The sequence below is a fragment of the Dendropsophus ebraccatus genome, chromosome 9 (genome assembly GCF_027789765.1).
Source record: "Dendropsophus ebraccatus isolate aDenEbr1 chromosome 9, aDenEbr1.pat, whole genome shotgun sequence".
NCBI lineage: Eukaryota > Metazoa > Chordata > Amphibia > Anura > Hylidae > Dendropsophus > Dendropsophus ebraccatus.
The window spans coordinates 102,473,952-102,494,029 of record NC_091462.1 but is presented as its reverse complement, the minus strand read 5'-3'; the positions used below and the strand labels follow the sequence as shown (position 1 = coordinate 102,494,029).

At 44.0% G+C, this 20,078-nt stretch overlaps 2 protein-coding genes across 3 annotated transcripts in view; one reads left to right on the top strand and one right to left on the bottom strand.

The window, feature by feature from the left end:
- PAM16 (presequence translocase associated motor 16) overlaps positions 1-20,078 on the top strand; it is a 125,912-nt gene that overhangs the window by 51,726 nt on the left and 54,108 nt on the right. The gene's annotated exons all lie outside the window — the stretch shown is intronic.
- On the bottom strand, positions 1,582-19,759 carry VASN (vasorin). The gene is made up of 2 exons (XM_069984131.1): positions 19,474-19,759; positions 1,582-4,184 (listed from the first exon to the last, which is right to left on the bottom strand). The coding sequence occupies exon 2, from the start codon at positions 4,172-4,174 to the stop codon at positions 2,207-2,209; it is 1,968 nt and encodes a 655-aa protein (XP_069840232.1). The 5' UTR covers positions 4,175-4,184; positions 19,474-19,759; the 3' UTR covers positions 1,582-2,206.

Sequence of the window (20,078 nt, the reverse complement as noted above, 5' to 3'; positions counted from 1 at the left end):
TTACTTTAGTGGCTGGAAAAAATGAAAGTGAGACCTTGGCAAAAGACGAGACACGTAGGGAGCTCAGAAATGGTAACGTAGCCTGAAGCAAAGGCAAAAAAACGGGGTCAATATGATATATGCGGATTCTGCAGAAAAAATGATTGCGCTATGTCTGAGCCCAGAATAGAATCCAATCTGCTGCTATAGAGTGATGTGCTTCGAAAGGGATCATAATATAAAGCAGGTCCTAGCTACCCTGTAGCTCTGAAGTGTTAAAGGGGTATTCCAGGTTAAAATTACTTCTCCACTATCCATAGGATCGCAGGGGGCCAACCTCGGGGATCCACTGTGATCTTCAGAACGGGGCTTTGAGGTTTTGCTATGAACGGTGTGTAGTCTACCAGTCCATTAATTCGCTATTGGAGTTGCTGAAGGTAGCCAAACATTTTACTCAGCTTTTTTGGCAGCTCTGTAGACAATAAATGGAGTGGTGGCACTGCTTCATTCATAACAAAAACTCAGGGCTCATTCATCTCTATTCTAGGGTCCCTGAGTCTCTTTCACTATCTCTGTGGATAGGATATAAGTAATTTCAACTCAGAATACCCCTTTAAGGTGCCATTGCACCTTTAAATAGACAGCTACCTCTCCCGATCTTCCCTTACATGAATGTTTGGTTTGGCTTGGCTTGGAGTGTTCATGTGTTCTGTATGGAGAAAGGGAGGGAAAGCTGCTTGCCAGAAAGCTCTGGTAGCAGCTTATCTATCTGGAAACAAAGGGATTAGGCTGTTGAAATCCAATATCCCCGATCATTCTTTCCCCTGGGATCTGTCAAGGAAGAGTTGGGAGGCCATCATACATGTTAAGGTCCTTGTATACTTTTTACCAGAGTCAACCGAACCCACGTCTGGATGGTAGTGACTGGCGGCAGCTTACCAAACCCCCTGTCCCCCCAACACCGACCCCTGACCATGCCAAACATGCTCGTTAAGTGTTGAGCGGATTTGCCAAACTGTTCAAGTTTGGTACTTGGCGGCTGGAGAAGTGGGAAGCTGCCCTAGGGAGTCCTGGAAATATGGATATAACCATAGGCTGTATCCATGTTTTCCTGGCAGCCATAGGGGGGCATACAACTTGTCCAGCCACCAGGAGTCAAATGCCAAGTCCTTACGTTCTAAGATCATTGCTGAACCCGAACAGTTTAGCAAGTCTGCTCAACACTATTCATGTATATGGGGAGGACAAGAAAGATCAGTCAGCTGTCTGGTTCGTCTAAACAGATCATTTAAATTGTCTGGTCATTATCGTTCATTTTTTCTGTAGTGTGTGTGTGTGCCATTTTAGCCAACCAATAACAGACCATCATCGCCTCCAAAAGGCTTGATATTTTTAGCTGAACTTTCATTCGGAAAAGATCTTTTAGGAGAAATCATGCCGACTTCTCCCAGTTTCATTGATCATTCATGACCAGTCTAAATTGTATATGGCTGCATTGACAAAACCATCGCCAGACATTCAACAGTTGTTCAACCACCAATGTACTTGTATCCAATACGTATGGTCACCCTTTATAGTGAGAAAAATAAAAAAACAAACACGTTAAAAAGAATCCATATTTATTACATAACGGTCAATTATTAACAATCGGCACCACTTTGACCAGCAATCGGTGCCTTGTACTTCACCATGTCCCTTGTCTCTTAAAACCTCTTGACAATAATGTTCATTGGTCAGAAAAACATATTGACCACCCTCACAGGAATAGGGTGCATGCATTATTTCATATCAGTATCTCATCTGACATGATGTTCTGTCTAGTCCCGTAAGTGCCGCTTCTCATAGGTCTTTACTTTTGCTGCTCCAAACCCATGTATGCAGACACAAGCCCATCTAAGCTTTCATTGCGTAGGTTCTTCTTGGAGTCCAAACATTTGCCATCCAGCTGAGAACATCTGACTCCTTGACCTCAGATACTGGATGATCCATAACTTTAGCGACAGGCAGTGTCCAATTGTTCCAGTATAGCATCCCCGGGTGTTACTTTGACTGCAAGCAGTTTATCTCTTCTGGTTTGTCTTCTGCCCCAATAGCCAGACAGCACTGCTGTCTTCTGGACAGGTCTCCCAGTAAACTCAGACATTGCCTGGATGAAACATATCTTTGAAAATCTCTGTTTGTACCTGGGAGTGTATAAGAGTCCTCAGTTTCGGAGTCCGATCCTGGCTTAAAAGTAAGAGTGTGGAAGCCGTCCCATTGGTGTATCATTATTATTCGCTACTCTGGAGGCGTCCATGAGCGGTTCCTCTGACTCCCAACCTCTTTCAGTACCTATTGGACTCTCCGATAGTTTTTTTAACTCGCCTTTCTCATCTAAGCCTGGTTTTACACCTTCTAACTCTAGAGGACCTCCATTTTCACACGCATGTGCTTTTTCCCTACGTCTCCGTGTATAGCAGATTGCACTTACTATGACCACTAAAAGAAGTATACCGGCAGCTACGGCAGGTACTAGCACTAGTGTTAGACTTCCCTCTTTGCTTTGGGTAATGTGAGCACTAGGTGTTGGAGATTCTACCACAGTCTGGGCTTCAGAGCATAGTTCTGACTCCCCACTTACATCACGCATTGACGCAAGGCAAATTCTGTATGTGCTATTAGAACTCAGTCCCAACAATGTGTAGTGCGAGAGTGTTGGAGGTAGCTGGTATGTTTTCGGCCTGTTGTCTGATCCAGAGAGGTTTTGCACCGTGAGTCTTAGTCCAGGTAGATGTTCCTTACTTTGGATATAACTTTGTAGATCCACTTTTAGTGAACTGCTTGTTCTTTCTAGGACTTGCAGCTGATTTTCAGGTGGCTCAGTAAAATCTTCCGACGTGAACGAAAGCATCTCACAGTACATTCCATAAAACCCTGGTGGACATTCACATTCCACATCTCCAAGGGCACCTAAATTGCAAATGCCACCATTCAAGCATGTTTCAGGTGGACACTGCTGATTGACTTGAGTGGGCACAGCAGGTTCCTCTGTTGGGTTATGAGGTACAGTTGTTGTGGTAGCAACAATGGTTGATGTGTAAGTTGGTCTTGGATTAGTCGGTGTCGTTGGTGCAGCTGTACTGGTAAGGGCCAAGGTTGTTGGCACAAAGACAGTTGTTGGTATAGGACATCCAAAGTCAGAATTTTGCAAATTACGTAAAATCTTTCCGGCATTTTTGGGAGGGAAGTGGCAGCGAGTTTCATCTGAGCGCTGTAGAGCAACTCCACTGACTCTGAGCCATTCTGTCATCCAGCTTAACGGGCACACACAGTTGAAAGGGTTTTCTGCCAGACTAACATAACGGAGGCGTGGGGTGGATTGGAAAAGACTCTTTGGCAATATATGAAGGCTCAATCTGCTAAGATCTAAGTCTTGTAATCTACTGAGGCCTGAAAAGTCATCAGGTTGAAGCTGGGAAATGGCCACATTGCCGGCTAGATTGAGTTTCACCAGGCCTCGTAGACCTGGGGGCACCTTAGCTAAGTGATTATCAGATAGGTCCAGCTCATGAAGATTCTTGAGTTCATTCAAGAGATCTGCAGGCACCTCTTTCAGGCCAAGACCAGCTAGCCGTAAAGTCTCTATGTTTCTTGCATGGAAGACTCCAGATTGGATAGCTGGGATAGCATTAAGACTAAGATCCAGGAGTAAAAGATGAGGTAGGGAGAAGGCTGGAGCCACTACCAGTTGATTTTTGGTCAACTTCAGTTCAAGTAGATTCTCAAGACCTCTGAAAGCATCTGGATGAATGCTCCGAATGTTGTTCTCGCTAAGGTACAGCCTTTCTAGACGGCTCAGACCTTGAAAAGTTTCTGCTGAGATCTCAGTGATTTGGTTTGATGAAAGATCCAGGTTGCTAAGGTTGGTCAGTCTTTTGAAGACACCTCCAGGTAGATTAGACAACTTGTTATGGGAAAGATCTAGAAGCTGTAGGTCCCACAAGCCGGTGAAACTGCTCTCCTCTATTGAACTGATACCATTTTGGAACAGGTATAAGTAGATCGTGTTGGGAGGTAAGGAACGAGGAAAGCTGGGTTTCTTCCGACTTGAACAGAAGACTACAGAAGGTTGGTTGCATTGACAGCCATCTGGGCAGCCTTCAGTAAGGACTATGTAGACAGCAAAGAGGACAGTCCATACCAACAGGAGATGCATGGTGCAAGATCTGTCAAAGAAAACAACAAGTATTAATAAACTTCATTGTGGTAAAGCTAAGACATGTATTAGTGTCGTCGTTTAAGCTATCGGCTAAAAATTCAATTACGCATGGACAATGCTAACTTTATGCAGGCCTGTACTAATCTTCGGAGAAGAGGTTAAGGGTTAATGTTCTCTACTCCAAGCTGGTGCCAGACTTCATTTTCATCCAGGGCATATTTTCCGGGATGTAATCTTATAAGGCTATGATTGGCAGATTCCAATTTCTTACTTGAACCATTACCACCAAGCATGAAATTCTCTGAAAGGATCCTGGTAAGGCTTGTGCAGGCAGGAAGCTTCTACCTCGTAGTGAACCAGTTAACAATATATCCTGCTATTTGTACCCCTATCATTTAGGTTACATGAACTTTCAACTCCTGCACAAGAAAGGCTTGTGCCTGTCAGGCCATGCCCCATGTGTATAAACAGAGCCCCTGCCGGTATGCAGACCCCCCTTCCCTATCTGTCACTTGTAGGACATCATGTAGATAAAGAGACTGTGTCCTAGGCCACACAGCCTCGCACAGGGTCCCAGTCCTAGATACCATGTCTTGTACAGGCTCAGGTCAATGATCCTCTCTGCCCAGGGTGCCCTGTACATCCAGCTCACACCTCAGTCCTCACCACTTTTCACCCTTATCTCGGCTCCTGTTTACACAGTGTGATTTGCTTAGACATGTGTCTTCATTTTTCTTCTGTAAAGCCTGCAATGTCACCCGTCACAGACACGTAAGGTGGTCGCAGACATAAAAACAGATCTCAAATCTGATTGCAGTCAGATGGATGGGAGAATACACCAAAAACGTGTTGTGTCTGAGCAGCTTTACAGTCTAACGATTTACAAATACAGATGTAGCAGTGCTGAATTTGCATCTCCATGATGGGAACCAATCCTAGTTTTCTTATCTATAAAAAACCACTATACAGCTGTGATTGTAGCTAAATAGGCCAATTTTGACTATTCGGAGTGGCAAATGTTAATAGGGTAAGGATTTTAAAGGGGTTGTCCAGTGAAAAACAATTTCTTTCAAATCAACTGGTGTCAGAAAGTTATGTAGATTTGTAATTTACTTATATTAAAAATTCTCAAGTCTTCCTATACTTATCAGCTGCTGTATGTCATGAAGGAAATGTTATTTTATTTCCAGTCTGACACATTGCTCTCTGCTGACACCTCTGGCCAAGACAGGAACTCTATCTCGCTTTTCTATGAATCCCCATAGAAAACCTCTCCTGCTCTGGACAGTTCCTGTCTCGTCCAGAGATGTCAGCAGAGAGCACTGTGTCAGACTGGAAATAAAACATTTCCTGCATGACATACAGCAGCTGATAAGTTTTTGAAGACTTGAGAATTTTTAATAGAAGTAAATTACAAATCTGTATAACTTTCTGACACCAGTTGATTTGAAAGAAAAAGTTTTTCACTGGACAACCCCTTTAATATCCCTGATGCTTTTGTTTTTAGGGGCAAAAGCCACCTTCCGAAGAGTCTGGCAGCGGCTTCTTCCCCTCTGCCAATTCAAAAATATGCTATTTTGGCCGAACCGAGCAAGCGTGTATATGAGGGTGGTCAGAAGAGTTGGCGGCCAGATGATCGAATGTTCATCTTATGTATTTGGCCTGCTTTTGCTGTGCTGTATCTGACAAACTCAACTCTGCTACATCTGATAGGGCTGAGGATGGGAACACGAGAGCAGAGAAAATGACCCAGTATTATTTATCAGATCATGGTGGTATAGTACAACTATATATATATATATATATATATATATATATATATATATATATGTACTCTACACTCTACAGTACAACTATATTATATTTAAATGAAACCTGTCAGCTGTATATCATGCTCAGAGGTTGCAGACATTGGCAGATAGCTAATAAATGATGATTGTTTGCAAATGTATAAAATCATGTTTTCCTTCCAAGCATAAGTGTCATAGCGGCAGTGCTGAGCTGCAGCGTGCATGCCTTTTCCCTCCCCCACCCTACCTACTTTGCTTCCAGCACTGAATGTACATCAATAAGTCAAAGCAGGGAAGTGTGGGGGAGGGAGCAGGTATGCATGCTGCAGCTCAGCATTACCTCTATTAGCAGCTGATTTGGAGCTGACAGATTTATTACTGCACACTATTTGGGTAGTGTATAGGGATATTTTGTGAGTTGTATTATACTATATGGCGGTATTATGTGAACCGAAAAACACTCTCAAATGTCAAGTTTGCTCATTTAGACCTGCTACAACGTATTACATCAGAACTGCTACGCTTGATAAACTTAGGTCTGCTCCATCTGTACATGCATAAAGCCTCAGCTGCACACTCACCCCCTGCCACCTCCCCCTCCTCACATTAGCCGACGCTGCTAGCACATAAAGTACTCATCCGATAATTTATAAGATCTGTAATTCCGTAAATCCCCTTGCGGAACAATATATGGACATGGTGTTTCGTTTTTTTTTTTATTCGCACACGGTGGCAGAGCTCCCCCCCGCATGAATACATCTCAGATGTGGAGAGATTGTGTCTCTGTATCCGCGCCTGGACTGACAGAGTTAAGAAGGGGTCAGTAGGAGGCAGGTAATATTCTGAGGAATGTGCAGCTGTGAGAAGGGGGAGACAGAGGTGAGAGAAGGGAATAGAGCACAATATAAAGAGGAATAGGAGAGGAGATGTTGCAGATGGCGGCCAGAGGAGGGGCATGCTGGTAATTGCTGTCCAAGGGGGGGGGGTCTCATCCTGTCAGGAGTAAATGTTATACACAAAGTGCCCTGATAACTTTTTTTCATCTATAAAAGCTTCACGGTGTTTAAAGTTGGGGCATTCAGGTTCTTTGTCCAAGATCGAGTTAAAAGGGAAACTTGTAGCAAGCAATGTATCACCGACAAGACACGAGCGCTGCCGATGGTCTGTTATTAGGATAACATGATGGCTGCAACACTGGTACAGGGCTTCTAGATCATGGAGGGGGAGTTTTTGGCCCTCCAGCTGTTGCAAAACTACAATTCCCATCATGCCTGGACAGCCGAAGCTTTAGCTTCGGCTGTCCAGGCATGATGGGAATTGTAGTTTTGCAACAGCTGGTAGGCAAAAGGTTCCTGATTCCTGTTCTAGATGGAACTGACAGCGTCCAGCAATGTTCGGAAAACCCATAGAGAGTGATTGGGACGCGCTCAGTTCTCTCCAGGGTATCATTTACTATCATCCTCAGAATCAGGGGGTCCATTGGCGAGACCCTCATCTGGTGGACTTGCTAAAATGATTGTCTGGTGCATGGACAAGCTGAACAATCGTATCGATTGAAGCTGGAAAAAAACTTTTTTTATTGGTCAGGTTGTGATTGTTCAGATCACAGCGGATCAGGAGAAAGAGCAGGGAGAGACGCAAAATGGTGCACACATCTCTTCCCACTCTATGGGGGAGATTTATCAAACATGGTGTACAGTGAAACTGGCTCAGTTGCCCCTAGCAACCAATCAGATTCCACCTTTCATTTTCCAAAGAGTCTGTGAGGAATGAAAGGTGGAATCTGATTGGTTGCTAGGGGCAACTGAGCCAGTCTCCCCCTATGTCTACGTGAGCGAGACGGCCCCATAGACTTAAGGCCCTATTACTCGGAACGATTATCGACCGTTACGGCTGATAATCGTCCTGTGTAATAGAAGGCGACGATCAGCCGACATGAACGATGTCGGCTGATCGTTGCTCTTGTTTGTCTTTCAACATGTTGAAAGACAAACGATTGTGATAGCAGCGATCGGCTGCCGGAATGACCTGGGCAGCTCCCCGCAGCCTCCCCTGCACTTACCCGCTTGCTGCCGCCGGTGACGAGGAGCAAACGAGCGCTGACAGCTTCTCTATGTCATCCCGTGTAACAGGGACTTTACATTATGTGACAGTCTTATGGTGGTTTTACACAGAACGATTATTGTTCGAATTTGCACGATAACGATTGCATTTGAGCGATAATCGTTTTGTGTAAACACAGCGAACGAGCAACGAGTGAGAAATCGTTCATTTTTGATGTTTCAACAAGTTCTCAAATGGTCGTTGGTCGTTCGCAAAAAATTTGCAGATCGTTCCGTGTAAACAGTCTTTCACCGATTTAACCTATGTGTGAGATAGGCTTGAGTGATCGCAAAACGATTTTTCCGTACAATATATCGTTCCGTCTAAACGCTGATCGTTAATCGTGCGATCGGGCGAATTATCGCTCCGTGTAAAAGTACCATTAGTCAAGTTAAGGAAGAAAGGAGAAAACAAACTAGGCGCGGAGTCCTCCTGGCCCGTTCTCCTAATACGTGGGGTCTAAACACTCAATAAATAATATTGGGGGAAAGAAGGATGAAGTAGGTTGAGTGCCAACGCCTGATCTTGTTGTTCTCGGGGGAGAGCACATGCCGCCAGAGGAGTCCACTCAAATCCAAAACTTCACATTAAGAAAACGTGCACGCCCAGTTGATCCAAGGATGCCTGCGTATTGTTAGGACTGCAGGAATAACTGTCGGCTAAACAAGCATTTAGTCACTAGCCATTGAGAGTGTTTGCCTGGCTTTAATCCTGGACAACCCCTTTAAGGAACCAAACAACCCTTATACTCCAGGGCTGCAAAACACAGCAGGATCCTGTTAATTTTTATTTACCTAGCCTAATCTTATTTACATGGCTCGTTTCCATCACCGTATAAAAAAAACAAAGTTAATCCTCATTTAACAATGGTGGGCAGTGACATCTAGCTTGTTCCTTTATACTTCTGTGGCCAACTATGTGATAAAGCTTGTTTGGACGACGGCTATCTCCCCAATCTGCTCATAAACATACATGCTGGGCCCAGAAAACATGCTTACTCCAATGGGGTTTAACAAAAGGATCAGGCATGTTGGATCCTTCTTGTCCATAACAGTCAGGAGGCCCCTTTACACATAGATATTAGGCAGATATATTGTATCTTCCAACAACTTAAGAGGTACTCCAGCAACAAAAATGTTTTTCCTCACACCAATTGGTTTCAGAAAGTTATATTGATTTGTAATTTACTTGTATATAAAAAAAATCTCCAGTCTTCTAGTACTTATCAACTGCTGCATGTCCTGCAGGAAGTGGTGTATTCTTTCCAGTCTGACACAGTGCTCTCTGCTGCCACCTCTGTCCATGTCAGGGACTGTCCAGAGCAGTAGCAAATCCCCATAGAAAACCTCTTTTGCTCTGGACAGTTACTGACATGGACAGAGGTGGCAGCAGAGAGCATTGTGTCACACTGGAAAGAATACACCATTTCTGAAGGACATACAGCAGCTGATAAGTATGGGGAAACTTGGGATTTTTAAATAGAAGTAAATTACAAATCTGTATAACTTTATAAAACCTGTTGATTTGCAAGAATTTTGTTTTTGCTGGAGTACCCCTTTAAGTCTAATGTGTATGGGAAGTTTAAAGGCATTGCTCACCCCTTTGGCCCATGCACATGCAATCTCAACTCTGGGTGTGTTTATGCTCTCAATATGCTGCCCGATTTCCCTGGCAGTAGCTTCTTTCCCTAAAAACAAAGTAATCGGGCAGTTGAAATCCACCATTGCCGACCCTTCCCTCCCCGCCCATCAGGACAGATTTGATGATTGATGTGAATGCCCCTAATAAAACCTCCTCAGTTATGGCTCCTATTAGGAGGATACAAGCGGGCTGAGCAGGGCTTGGGTGTCAGGGACGCTCAAGCAGTTAGTCATCCTTCTTACGGCATTAGCTTTTCCGCTTCCTACTAGGATTTAGAAGCGGCTTCTTCTACGCCCTAAACCTTTTTATACATTTGTGGTGACACTCACATCTTCGCAACCTCTGTTCTTCATGTCAGTGATATATTGGGGATGGTACGTCATAGGCCTTCTTATGTATAGACCACCGGCCCGGGGGCAAGCCGTACATAACACAACCCCTTAGTAATTATGCAGAGAAGACTTAGAAATGCCAGCTTAGGCCTTTTACCTGCCCTTGGGTGCTATAGGAAATCTGCAATAGTTGTATTGTGCAGGCCCGGACACGAGAGACCTTCTGGTCTGGAGTCAGAACGTCCATCTAATTCACAAAGTCACACCTGTTACCGTGCACCAGTGTCTGCACCGTCACTTTAAGACCATACTTCTATACCTTACAGGCATGTGTGTAGAGATGCTATCGCTGCAGCGTATTAGGGAATGCGGCTCTCACTTTTATGAAGTCTATATAAGTCAACGACTTAAGTAAATGTTTTATTTTTTTTTATAGCTAATAGAAATGTTAAGAATTTTAGCCATAGACATGGGGGCCAGAAACCACTGGGAGGTGAAGGGTCAATATGAGAAAAGTATAGGGGTCAGTGATCCCGGGAACACTTGTGAGTGGTAGGAAAAACAAACTTCAGGACAGTGACATTGCGGGATGATGGCGGAGCTTCCTTCTCTCATTGGCAGGTTCATAGCCATGAAGTCTGCAGAGCATTACGTCTGCAGATGTCAGTGGCAGCAGCGGGTCCTGGTTTATATAGGCAGCTCAGAACATCAGAGCGTAGATTCTCGGAGGAGAGTGGCGTATAACATAGCACAGTGACCCCGCGTGTGTATCGCAGCCAAGTATTGCACATTGTTAACTTTTAACTTGCGGTACTTTCCAGAAAAAGTGATGGTGGAAACTGTCGGCTCATGTCTCAATGATGTCACCGGGTCTGGGTTTACATGACAGACTCGGAAAGAACTGTCGCATTAGGAAACTTATATAACTAGTGAATATATATATATATATATATATATATATATATATATATATATATAGTAGTGAGATCAGAGGAGTTAGTATCTGCCATTTTATATTTTCCTGTTTACAGTCCATAATGGCCAGTTCTAGTGTACATCTATAAATGAATCCCTTTAAAATCTAAACAAAAAAATAAATTTTCCCTATCATTATAAAGTTTTGTTCACATTTTCTGCCATAATGGTCTACAGGCTGTGTGTGGTAATGCAATCGAGACGCATTCACTTACATAAGGCTTAAGTGCACAGGCCTGGCCTGTTTCTCAAAGAAAGTGACCATGTTTTTATAACCTTGGACAGACCCTTTATTAGAGGAATTGCACTGCACACATCAGTGTTCTTCCCCGTATCCTCTATCCACAGGATAGCTGATTGGATGGGAGTACTACAACTGGGAACCCCACCAATCACATGAAGTGGGGTCCCTTGTACCCCAAGTAAATAGAGCAGCAGCATGTATGCTCGGCCACCACTTCATTTACTTTACTTTATCTTCGGAAGTACCAGAAGTGTCATTCTCCCGGATATAAAGGAACTTTGTTCGCATGATCTGTTGGGGTCCTAGCAGTCGGACCCCCACCTATCGGATGCTCATCACCTGTGCTATGTATGGGGGATAACTTAAATCCTGGGATAAACCCATTGGATCGTATTACAAGTCAGTGTGGTTCCCTATGGGCACTGTCTTTCCCACCATCCTGACCATCATTCAGGGCGTAGTTACACAGTAATACTTCCCCTTCTCTTATATGGCACATTTACTGTCCAGGGTATTTCTGTGAGACATCCACTGTAGGATTGGTAAGGGCAGCCATATTGGTTGTCACAGATTAGACAGAAATAAAAGCAGCAAAATAGAAGTTTCTGATCCGACGTGACAGATGAGAACAACTCAAGAACTTGGATTTGCATGTGGAATGAATGTGTTTACCTCAGTAAATAACCTTTCCTCCCGCAGACCACAGATCACATAGGCCTGTTTGCTTCTGCATGAACTTGTATGTCTGCAGAGCATTGCATGTTCAGAATTCCTACCCGATACCCAGGAACCTATTTACGGTACCTATAATAGCTCCGGGGCTGAATATATATAATTACAATGTGTGATTTCCAAAGAGTTAGCCATACAATAGGTATTGTGAGCGAAGTAGGATGCGTTCCAGCCTCCCACCCCACAGCTACCTCTATTGTCAGCTGATGTAGACACAGGTAGGGCTCCATTATTGTCTGTATGTTTTGGCTGTAAAATCACCGCAGCTTAAGATGTTAAAGATTTAGAAAGATGTGCGGAGAAGAAGCTTGCTCCTCTGTTCTTTGTAAGGCTGCTGAGGAGACATGGCCCTTCATGTTTAATGGCAGTGATGCTCGTCTGTTGCAGCCTGGTTTGTTTAACACATTATTTGCTAGATAGAGTTGATGATATCCTTATGGGGGGGCGTGAGGTACGTCAGTGTATAATTGGTTAAAACCATCCCTTGTCTAAAGATGGCCGCCCCGACCATTGGGTTCAGCTCCTGTAAGTTTCATTACCTCATGCTAACCCTGCAGTCACTCCTCAGTCTCTTAAAGGGGCTTTCCTGAAATGGTAACTGGTGCTGTGAGGAAAGGAAAGCTCCTTAGCACCAGTCCATTAAGAAGCTTTCCCTTACAGCAGCCGTCTGACATTGAGACAAACAAGCCTGTTGACATGTGATGTTATTTTTTTTTCATTTCAATGTATACTTTAGACAGAAGTATGCCTCTTTAAGGGTGGTATTACACGGAATGATTATCGTTCGAAAAAACGTTAAATTGTTCGGATCTGAACGATAATCATTTAGAGTAATAGCAGACAGCGATTAAACGACCAACGAGAAATCGTTGGTCGTTAAATAGAATTTGGACCTATTTTTATTGTTTTTCGTTTGCAAATCATTCGCAGGTAGTAAGACAGCGTTTGGTCGTTCACAGTAGCGGAGAACGCAGTAGCGATGACAGGACGAACGCTATAACGATCATACGTAATGATTATGGTTTTGTGTAATTAGGTGAACGATTTCAGGTCGTTCGCCATAGCAGTCATTTGAGTTTGTTAATCGTTGATCGTCGTAAAAACGCTTTGTGTAATAGTATCCTAAGTCTGCGTCTGTCAGGACATGATGGGAGTTGTAGTTTTGCAGTAATTGGAAAGTTTTTCTTCTTGAAGATACCAAACTCCCTTATATTCCTTACTGTATTCTTATGGCTTAGAACACGGATGAGGAACCTTCTGCCGTCCAGCTGTTGTAAAACTACAATTCCCATCATGCCTGGACAGCCGAAGCTTTAGCTCTCTGGCTTAGAATAATGACCCCCAATATGTGACTCTCCACCTGTTGCAAAACTTCAACTCCCATCATGTCCTGACAGTCAAAGAAGAGATAAAGTGTCATGACTAGCTGACTAACTCCCTTATACTTAATGTATTCTTCCAACCTATGATTCTTCACCTATTGCATAACGACAACTCCCATCATGCCCACACAGCCAAAGCAGAGATCTTTATATATCCATATGTTTTTTTTAAGTATATTGGAAAATGGTATATATTTTCATTATAGATAGAATAACCATTATTTGTAGAAACTTGATTTCTCCAAGGGAAATCAGAAGGTGTCTATACTTATGTAGGGTCAGGGTTATCAATAGGGTTGCAGCTGCATACGTGATGCCTTTGAATACAAAGCAAGAAAACTCCTTTACCAAACAGCACAGGGAGTTGCTGCAGCGTCTGAATAACCACTTACAAATGTCGTAGCCATGTTTGTTTCATCTCGAGAGACATTTGGCAGATCTTGTCACATGCATTAGGCCACTCGTGAAAGTACAGCCGGATCCATGCCAGAATAAACTGCAGGGTGTGAGGAAGCACTTAATGAAAAATGGAGTCACCGTCTCCGAGCTGATGTATAAATATTCATATCTAAATTTCCATAATGAAACGGGGATGATATGACCTGGGCTGCAGGTCGCTCTCCTGCTCCCATTGAGGTTCCAGCATGTCCGATGGTTGGGAGCTTGCTAGTGTTCCTATGTGGAAAAACTTCCTAACTACCTATAGCCCCACATGTATTCTGTGATCCCCAACCTACACTATTCCCTATATCCTCCCAAGTATTCTAATAACTTAGGCCAGTGCTCCCTAACCTGTGTCTGTCAGGGAATGACGGGAATTGTAGTTTTGCAACAGCTGGAGAGTTGCTTGTCTTAAAGTATTGCAACTACCTATTATGCCTTCATCTTTCAAGGCATGCTGGCAGTTGTGGTACTTTAATAAAACCAACCTTACTTGTTGCAGAAGGTGTGTCGGCCATTGGGTCATAATGATAATTGTAGTTTTGCAACAGCTAGGGAGTGACAGGCTGTTGAACACTAGCCTACATTATAGGATTACATGAGGAGTTAGGTTGTTGTGGTACTTGAAAAGCAACTGTTCATCTGTGCTTTTACTACAACTCCCATCATGCATTGACAATGCATAATAGGACTTCTAGTTTTGAAAAAACTGTAAAGTGGTTGGAGAACACTGGCCTAAGCTTCAAGAAGGCGGAGGAGTGTAATTGAATCAGTCAGGTAGTTGTAGTACTTTAAGAAAAGCTTTCAGGGCATGATGGGAGTTGTAGTTTTACAACAACGAAGGGTCGATTTACACAGAAAGATTATCTGCCAAAGATTTGAAGCCAAAGCCAGGAATGGATTTTTAAAGAGGAGAAATCTCAGGCTTTCCTTTATGACCTGATCTCTGTTTATGGCAGATAATCTTTCTGTGTAAATGGTCCCTAAGCATACACAGGGCCTAAAGTGCCTAATGATGGGGTATATTCCAAATAAAATAGAATTCTGGACAAGAGGATGACTAGCCCATCTGCTTCTGGGAAAGCTGGGTGATAACCAATTGTTGCCATTACATCTCTTACATCAGCTTTTAGAAAACCCCAGAATGGCAATGTTTTGGTGCAGGCGGATAGGGTTATGTTGACCGCCTATGTTTTTCTATATTTACATTCAAATTAAAAGGGGGGCTCCAACCCCCACTATTCTGGGCAGCACATCATAGCCCTACTGCCCCACCCATCCATAATTATATCCACTCCTTGCGGTTCAGCCGCAGAGACTGGGATGAAGCTCGGAGCTGGCAGCTGTATTATTACACCCACCCCACATAAAAATAAACTCGGGGGTCCCAGGGGAGACAAGAGTTCCAGGGTCTGACCTATTGGATGCTGGAGATTATGCTGACATCTCTGCCCTCACACTGCTGCTGGCTGCATGTGTGACCCCAATAGCGGCCCTTAGCCTGTTTATGTGAACCCCATTCTGGTGGCTTCTGTGTGTACGAGGCCGCGTCCATCTAGCTCTGCCACACATTGTGTGTGATGACACATGGCGATAGTCTGTCATGAAGTCACTCTGTCATCGGCTGTGTGTGATGTATGCAGCCGGCTGACCCAACACCATCATCCTGTTCTTGGCCCTGCCGCAGCCTCTGACTAATCCTGGGTGTTGGTCTGGGCTTACAACCTGTATAAGTCATTTTCTCATTTTCTTCAAGTACTACAACTCCCTTAGACTCCACTATGACTCCCCCATGTCTGATAATGGCCTACACCAGTGTTCCCCAACTACCTGACTAATCCGCTTGTTATCACCCATGTATTTTTGGCAGCTTTCCCAAACCTGTGGCTCTCCAGCTGTGGCAAAGCTACAACTCCCATCATGTCTTTGGTTATTATGACATGCTGAGAATTGTGGTACCTTAAGAACAATTCTCCATCTATTGCAAAACTATAACTCTTAATATGTCTTAAGGTGTCAGGACATGCTGAGAATTGAGGTACTTAAAAAAAAAAAAAAGCAATTCCCCATCTATTGCCAAACTACAACTCCCATCATTAATTTTAACTATAGCAGGCACTGGTTGGAGAACACCGGTCTAAGCCGAAAGTATAAGGAAGTTAGCCAGGTAGTTATACTTTAGGAAAAATCTCCACCAGGACATGATGGGAGTTGTAGTATTAATTTAGTTTGAGAGTTACTGTTCTTCAAGTACCGTAACTGCATGACTAGCTTTCTTATACTCCCCCATGAATTATTACCATTGTTCATCAACCCGTGGTTCTCAGATCATGGCAAAGACGCCTTTGGCTGTCAGTTCATGATGGGAATTGTAGTTTTGCAACAGATGGAGAGATGCTCATCTTACCTGGCTAACTCTCTTAGACTCTCCCTTGTATTCTTAAGGCTTAGGCCTGTGCCCCCCAACCTGTGCCTCTCTAGCTGCTGCAGGCTTTCGGCATGATGGGAGTTATGAGTGTGCAACAACTACCTTCAGAACCACAACTCTCAGCATGGCTTTGGTACTTCAAGAAGAGCAACTCTCCACCTGTTGCAAAACTACAACTCCTATCCAGCCTGACGGGAGATGTGGTTTTGCAACAGTTGGAGAGGCACATAAAGGGGAACACTGGCTTGAGCTATAAGACATTGGGGAGTATAAGGGAGTTAGTTGTGCTAGTGTTCCAGCCTGACACTGGCTGTCCGGGCATGATGAGAGTAGTAGTTTAGCAAAAACTGGAGAATAACAGGTTGGAGAACACTAGTACAGGCTAAATGTACATATACCAACTTTTATACACATAGCCATAGCACGGAGAATGATCAGGATAGAGATGCATCCCAATAATGAGGAAGGATGCCCCTTTACAGGGAATGTTTTTTTCTCCCTTTAAAAATCAGTGACATTGACTGTGCCTGCAGTGTTATCCCAATAATAAATCTTATAGGCAGCTATGAATAATATCTAACAGGCTATAAGAGCCAGTTCAATAATGCTGGGGCCAATCTGACTATAAGAAGTTTCCATAGACGTCAATGAAAAACTGTCTAGAAACTTCTCACGTGGCCCATTGGATTTGTCCGACTCTGCCCAAGAGGGGATCTCCAGGGCTGGTACATGGGGTCTATTGTAGTGGCCCACATACTGTCTGTATACCAGGTTTGGGTATGCCGTTTCTTAGACTCACAGGACCCCTAGCTACAGGGGGAGATAGACTAGATATTGGTTGAAAGGGATGATTTTGACTATTTCTCATGTGTGTTTGTGCTAATAAACAAGGAATATTGGAGATTTACCAATGCCGGAAGAAAAGAAAGATGGAGCTGTTACCATAGCAGCCTATTAGATTTCATTTCTCAGACCCTCTTTATATAGGTAGACCCCTGTCCAAGACATATGCCAATCCAGCAGATCCATCATTGTTTAATAAGCCTTTTATGCGGCTCAATGCCGGGGCCACCTATACAATCTTATGATCATTTGTGCGACATCTTTGTCAGCTGCATATCCTCCATTCACCCACAATGATTTTAAGGTCCCATTGATCAGCAATCGACTGATCGCCGGGTCATTCACATAGAGCAATAACTGGTCAATGTGAAAAGGCTCTTGGTGAAAGAAACTATTTGACTGGTTGCTATGGGCAACTGCTCCTTCTTTGCACCATTTTTGATGAAGTTTTTAGTATTTGGATCAATATTAGTAGAAAACTCTTAGTTCCACCTAAAGTCTGTCTTCTATCTGTGCCTACGACAACACTGCCTGGCATATAGTAGTGATAAGTTTTGGTGACCCCAACTCCAGTAGAGAGGAGGATGTCGGAGCTGCCACTATTATAATAAAGATGTAACCCATGAAGGGATCTGGCTACAAGGTGGTTCAGGTGAACTTAATATGGATGCCTGTATTAGGGGACAACTGGAAGTGAAAGCGTCCTAGGGATCTGTGATGCTTTGAGTTCAGGTCATCAGACCGGTACTCTGGACACGACTTGCAGCCGCAATGTGGACGCAAAATAGAGGCCATATTGCGATCATCTGAGAGAGAGTAAAGTGGGGGATAAACGTTACCGAATGACGATCATAGAAAGCTGAAAACTGGGTAGACGGTCTGTCCATGTTACCGGGAAAAAGTATATACATAGATGCACTGGATGTGGGCTCTGTTTCTGGTCTATGACCTAATTCGCAAACTATAAGCGCCCATTTCAATAAACTTTATTTATAAGCCTAAGAAACTATATACGCCCAGCAGAGACTCCTGATCACCCAAACAGAAGAAATGATGGTCCTGGAGAGGACTTCCTGTAAGAGTGGCACGAGTCAAAAGCGACGGGCACACAGTAATAATACCAGATAATAATGCAACTAAAAGAGGGACGACTGACATCTAGGAAATGCAGTCTGATATCGGGGGGAAGCCGGATGATTATAGATTGGTACTTCCCCCATGAACATTTGCAGTACGGTTATAAGATTTTAGGAAGTAATTGTAATAGATTATTTGAGCTGTTGCAAAACCACAACTCCCATCATGCCTAGGCGGTTTTGCAACAGGTTTGGGAAGACTAGAAAAGTCTTGTGTATTGCTGTGCCTTGTAAGCTGATTATCTTCCACATAAAGCCACCACTATCCTGCACACCTGGAACGTCTAGCACAGTCGGCTGTGACCCCTGCATTGCTGGGGTTAATTCTACCCCCAGTGATCCCAGGCACAGATGTGCGCCATGTATTAATAGAAAGCAGCAGTAGAGTGCAGCGCCAGGCCCTGTGTGCTCTCTCTCTGTATGTGTGAGCTTTGTACAGCATCCAGGCTGCCTCCTCTGCACAGCCGGCTTGCGCTGTGTGTGGGACGCAGACAGAAGGACTCTCTGTCCCGTCTGTGTAGGTATGTGCTGCTGTGTACTATTCCTCCATACCACCATTGTGACCATTTCTACGGTTAGCCATGTACTGGTGAAGGGACTAAGTTGGGATGTTGCAGAGCTAAATTTGTCATTGAACACGTCAGATTTTGCATGCAGTCCTATGTAAAACCACTGATTTCACTTTCACAATGACGTGTATAGTAGCAACAATATACATTTGTGAGATTTTGTCCTGGGTGGTCCGCAAATTTGGCCCCTAATTGATTGATACAATGACGCATACAACCCCAGCAGGTCACCCATTCTCCGCCATCTCCTGGGGATTGTAGTCATCTGCCGGGCCCTCCTGCTGTCCATTGTACAGTCATGTAGTCTGACCATGTCTGTTTGTCTACCTGACCTACAGCGGTGACATTGTGCCATCTGAGGACATCACAGCCCGTCTTGTGCATCACATCTGCATCTTGTGTTTACCTAGCACAGTCGTGTGAGGTGACACCATTCACTCAGTACACAATCACCCTCGTAGAGTGTAAGCTCTGGTGGCCAGGGTCCTCTGAATCAGTCTGTCATTCACTTCATTCCTGCTATTGTGCTATGTTATATATTTTTACCCTTTATCATACACACAGCACCCCTGGACTAATGACAGTATAAAACAAATAACACTATGTAAATGTCTATATACCAGCTCTAGCATGTTGTAAAATTACTTAAGAGTAGGAATAAAATGAGCTCTGAACTTTACCGTGCGTCCCGGGACTGCGAGCGGCTCCAGGCAACCAAATGACATCCAGATGAGTGAAGTTCTGCAACTTTTTTCCTCCTTTCTGAAGTTTGCTTTCCTCCTCCTCCCCTAACACCTCTGTACAACTTCTCTTTGTCCTCTCGGACTCTTCCCTTCTATTTTTTTTTCCCCTTCTTAAAAGTTTTTCTTCTTTTTCCCCTTCTCTCTCTCTCTGTACTTTTTTTTTCTCCTGCCCCTTTTACTTTTTTTTTCTTTCCTCCAGCCTCTTCACTCTTTTCTGGCTGTGGAAGTGATAGTTTAGCTATTCCTATGCTATTTGCCTGGGGCAGGGAAGGCGTTCCCGGGACAGAGGCAGGACTAAAGGCTTCCCTCCAGTGCCTCCTAGCCCAGCTATTGGCTTGAATACCCCCCCCCCTTTCCAATCTGAATCACGGACCGTCCCACCTCCACCTTTACACTGACCGACCCCATACCTAGAGATGCTGTAGTAACCCATCTTGCATCACTAACCTTTTCATAACTTTGCAGTTTACACAGTACGACCTGCACGCGCCAGGCTGCAAGGGGCGACATAGACATTGCTTCACAGTCAATATCTGGATCGT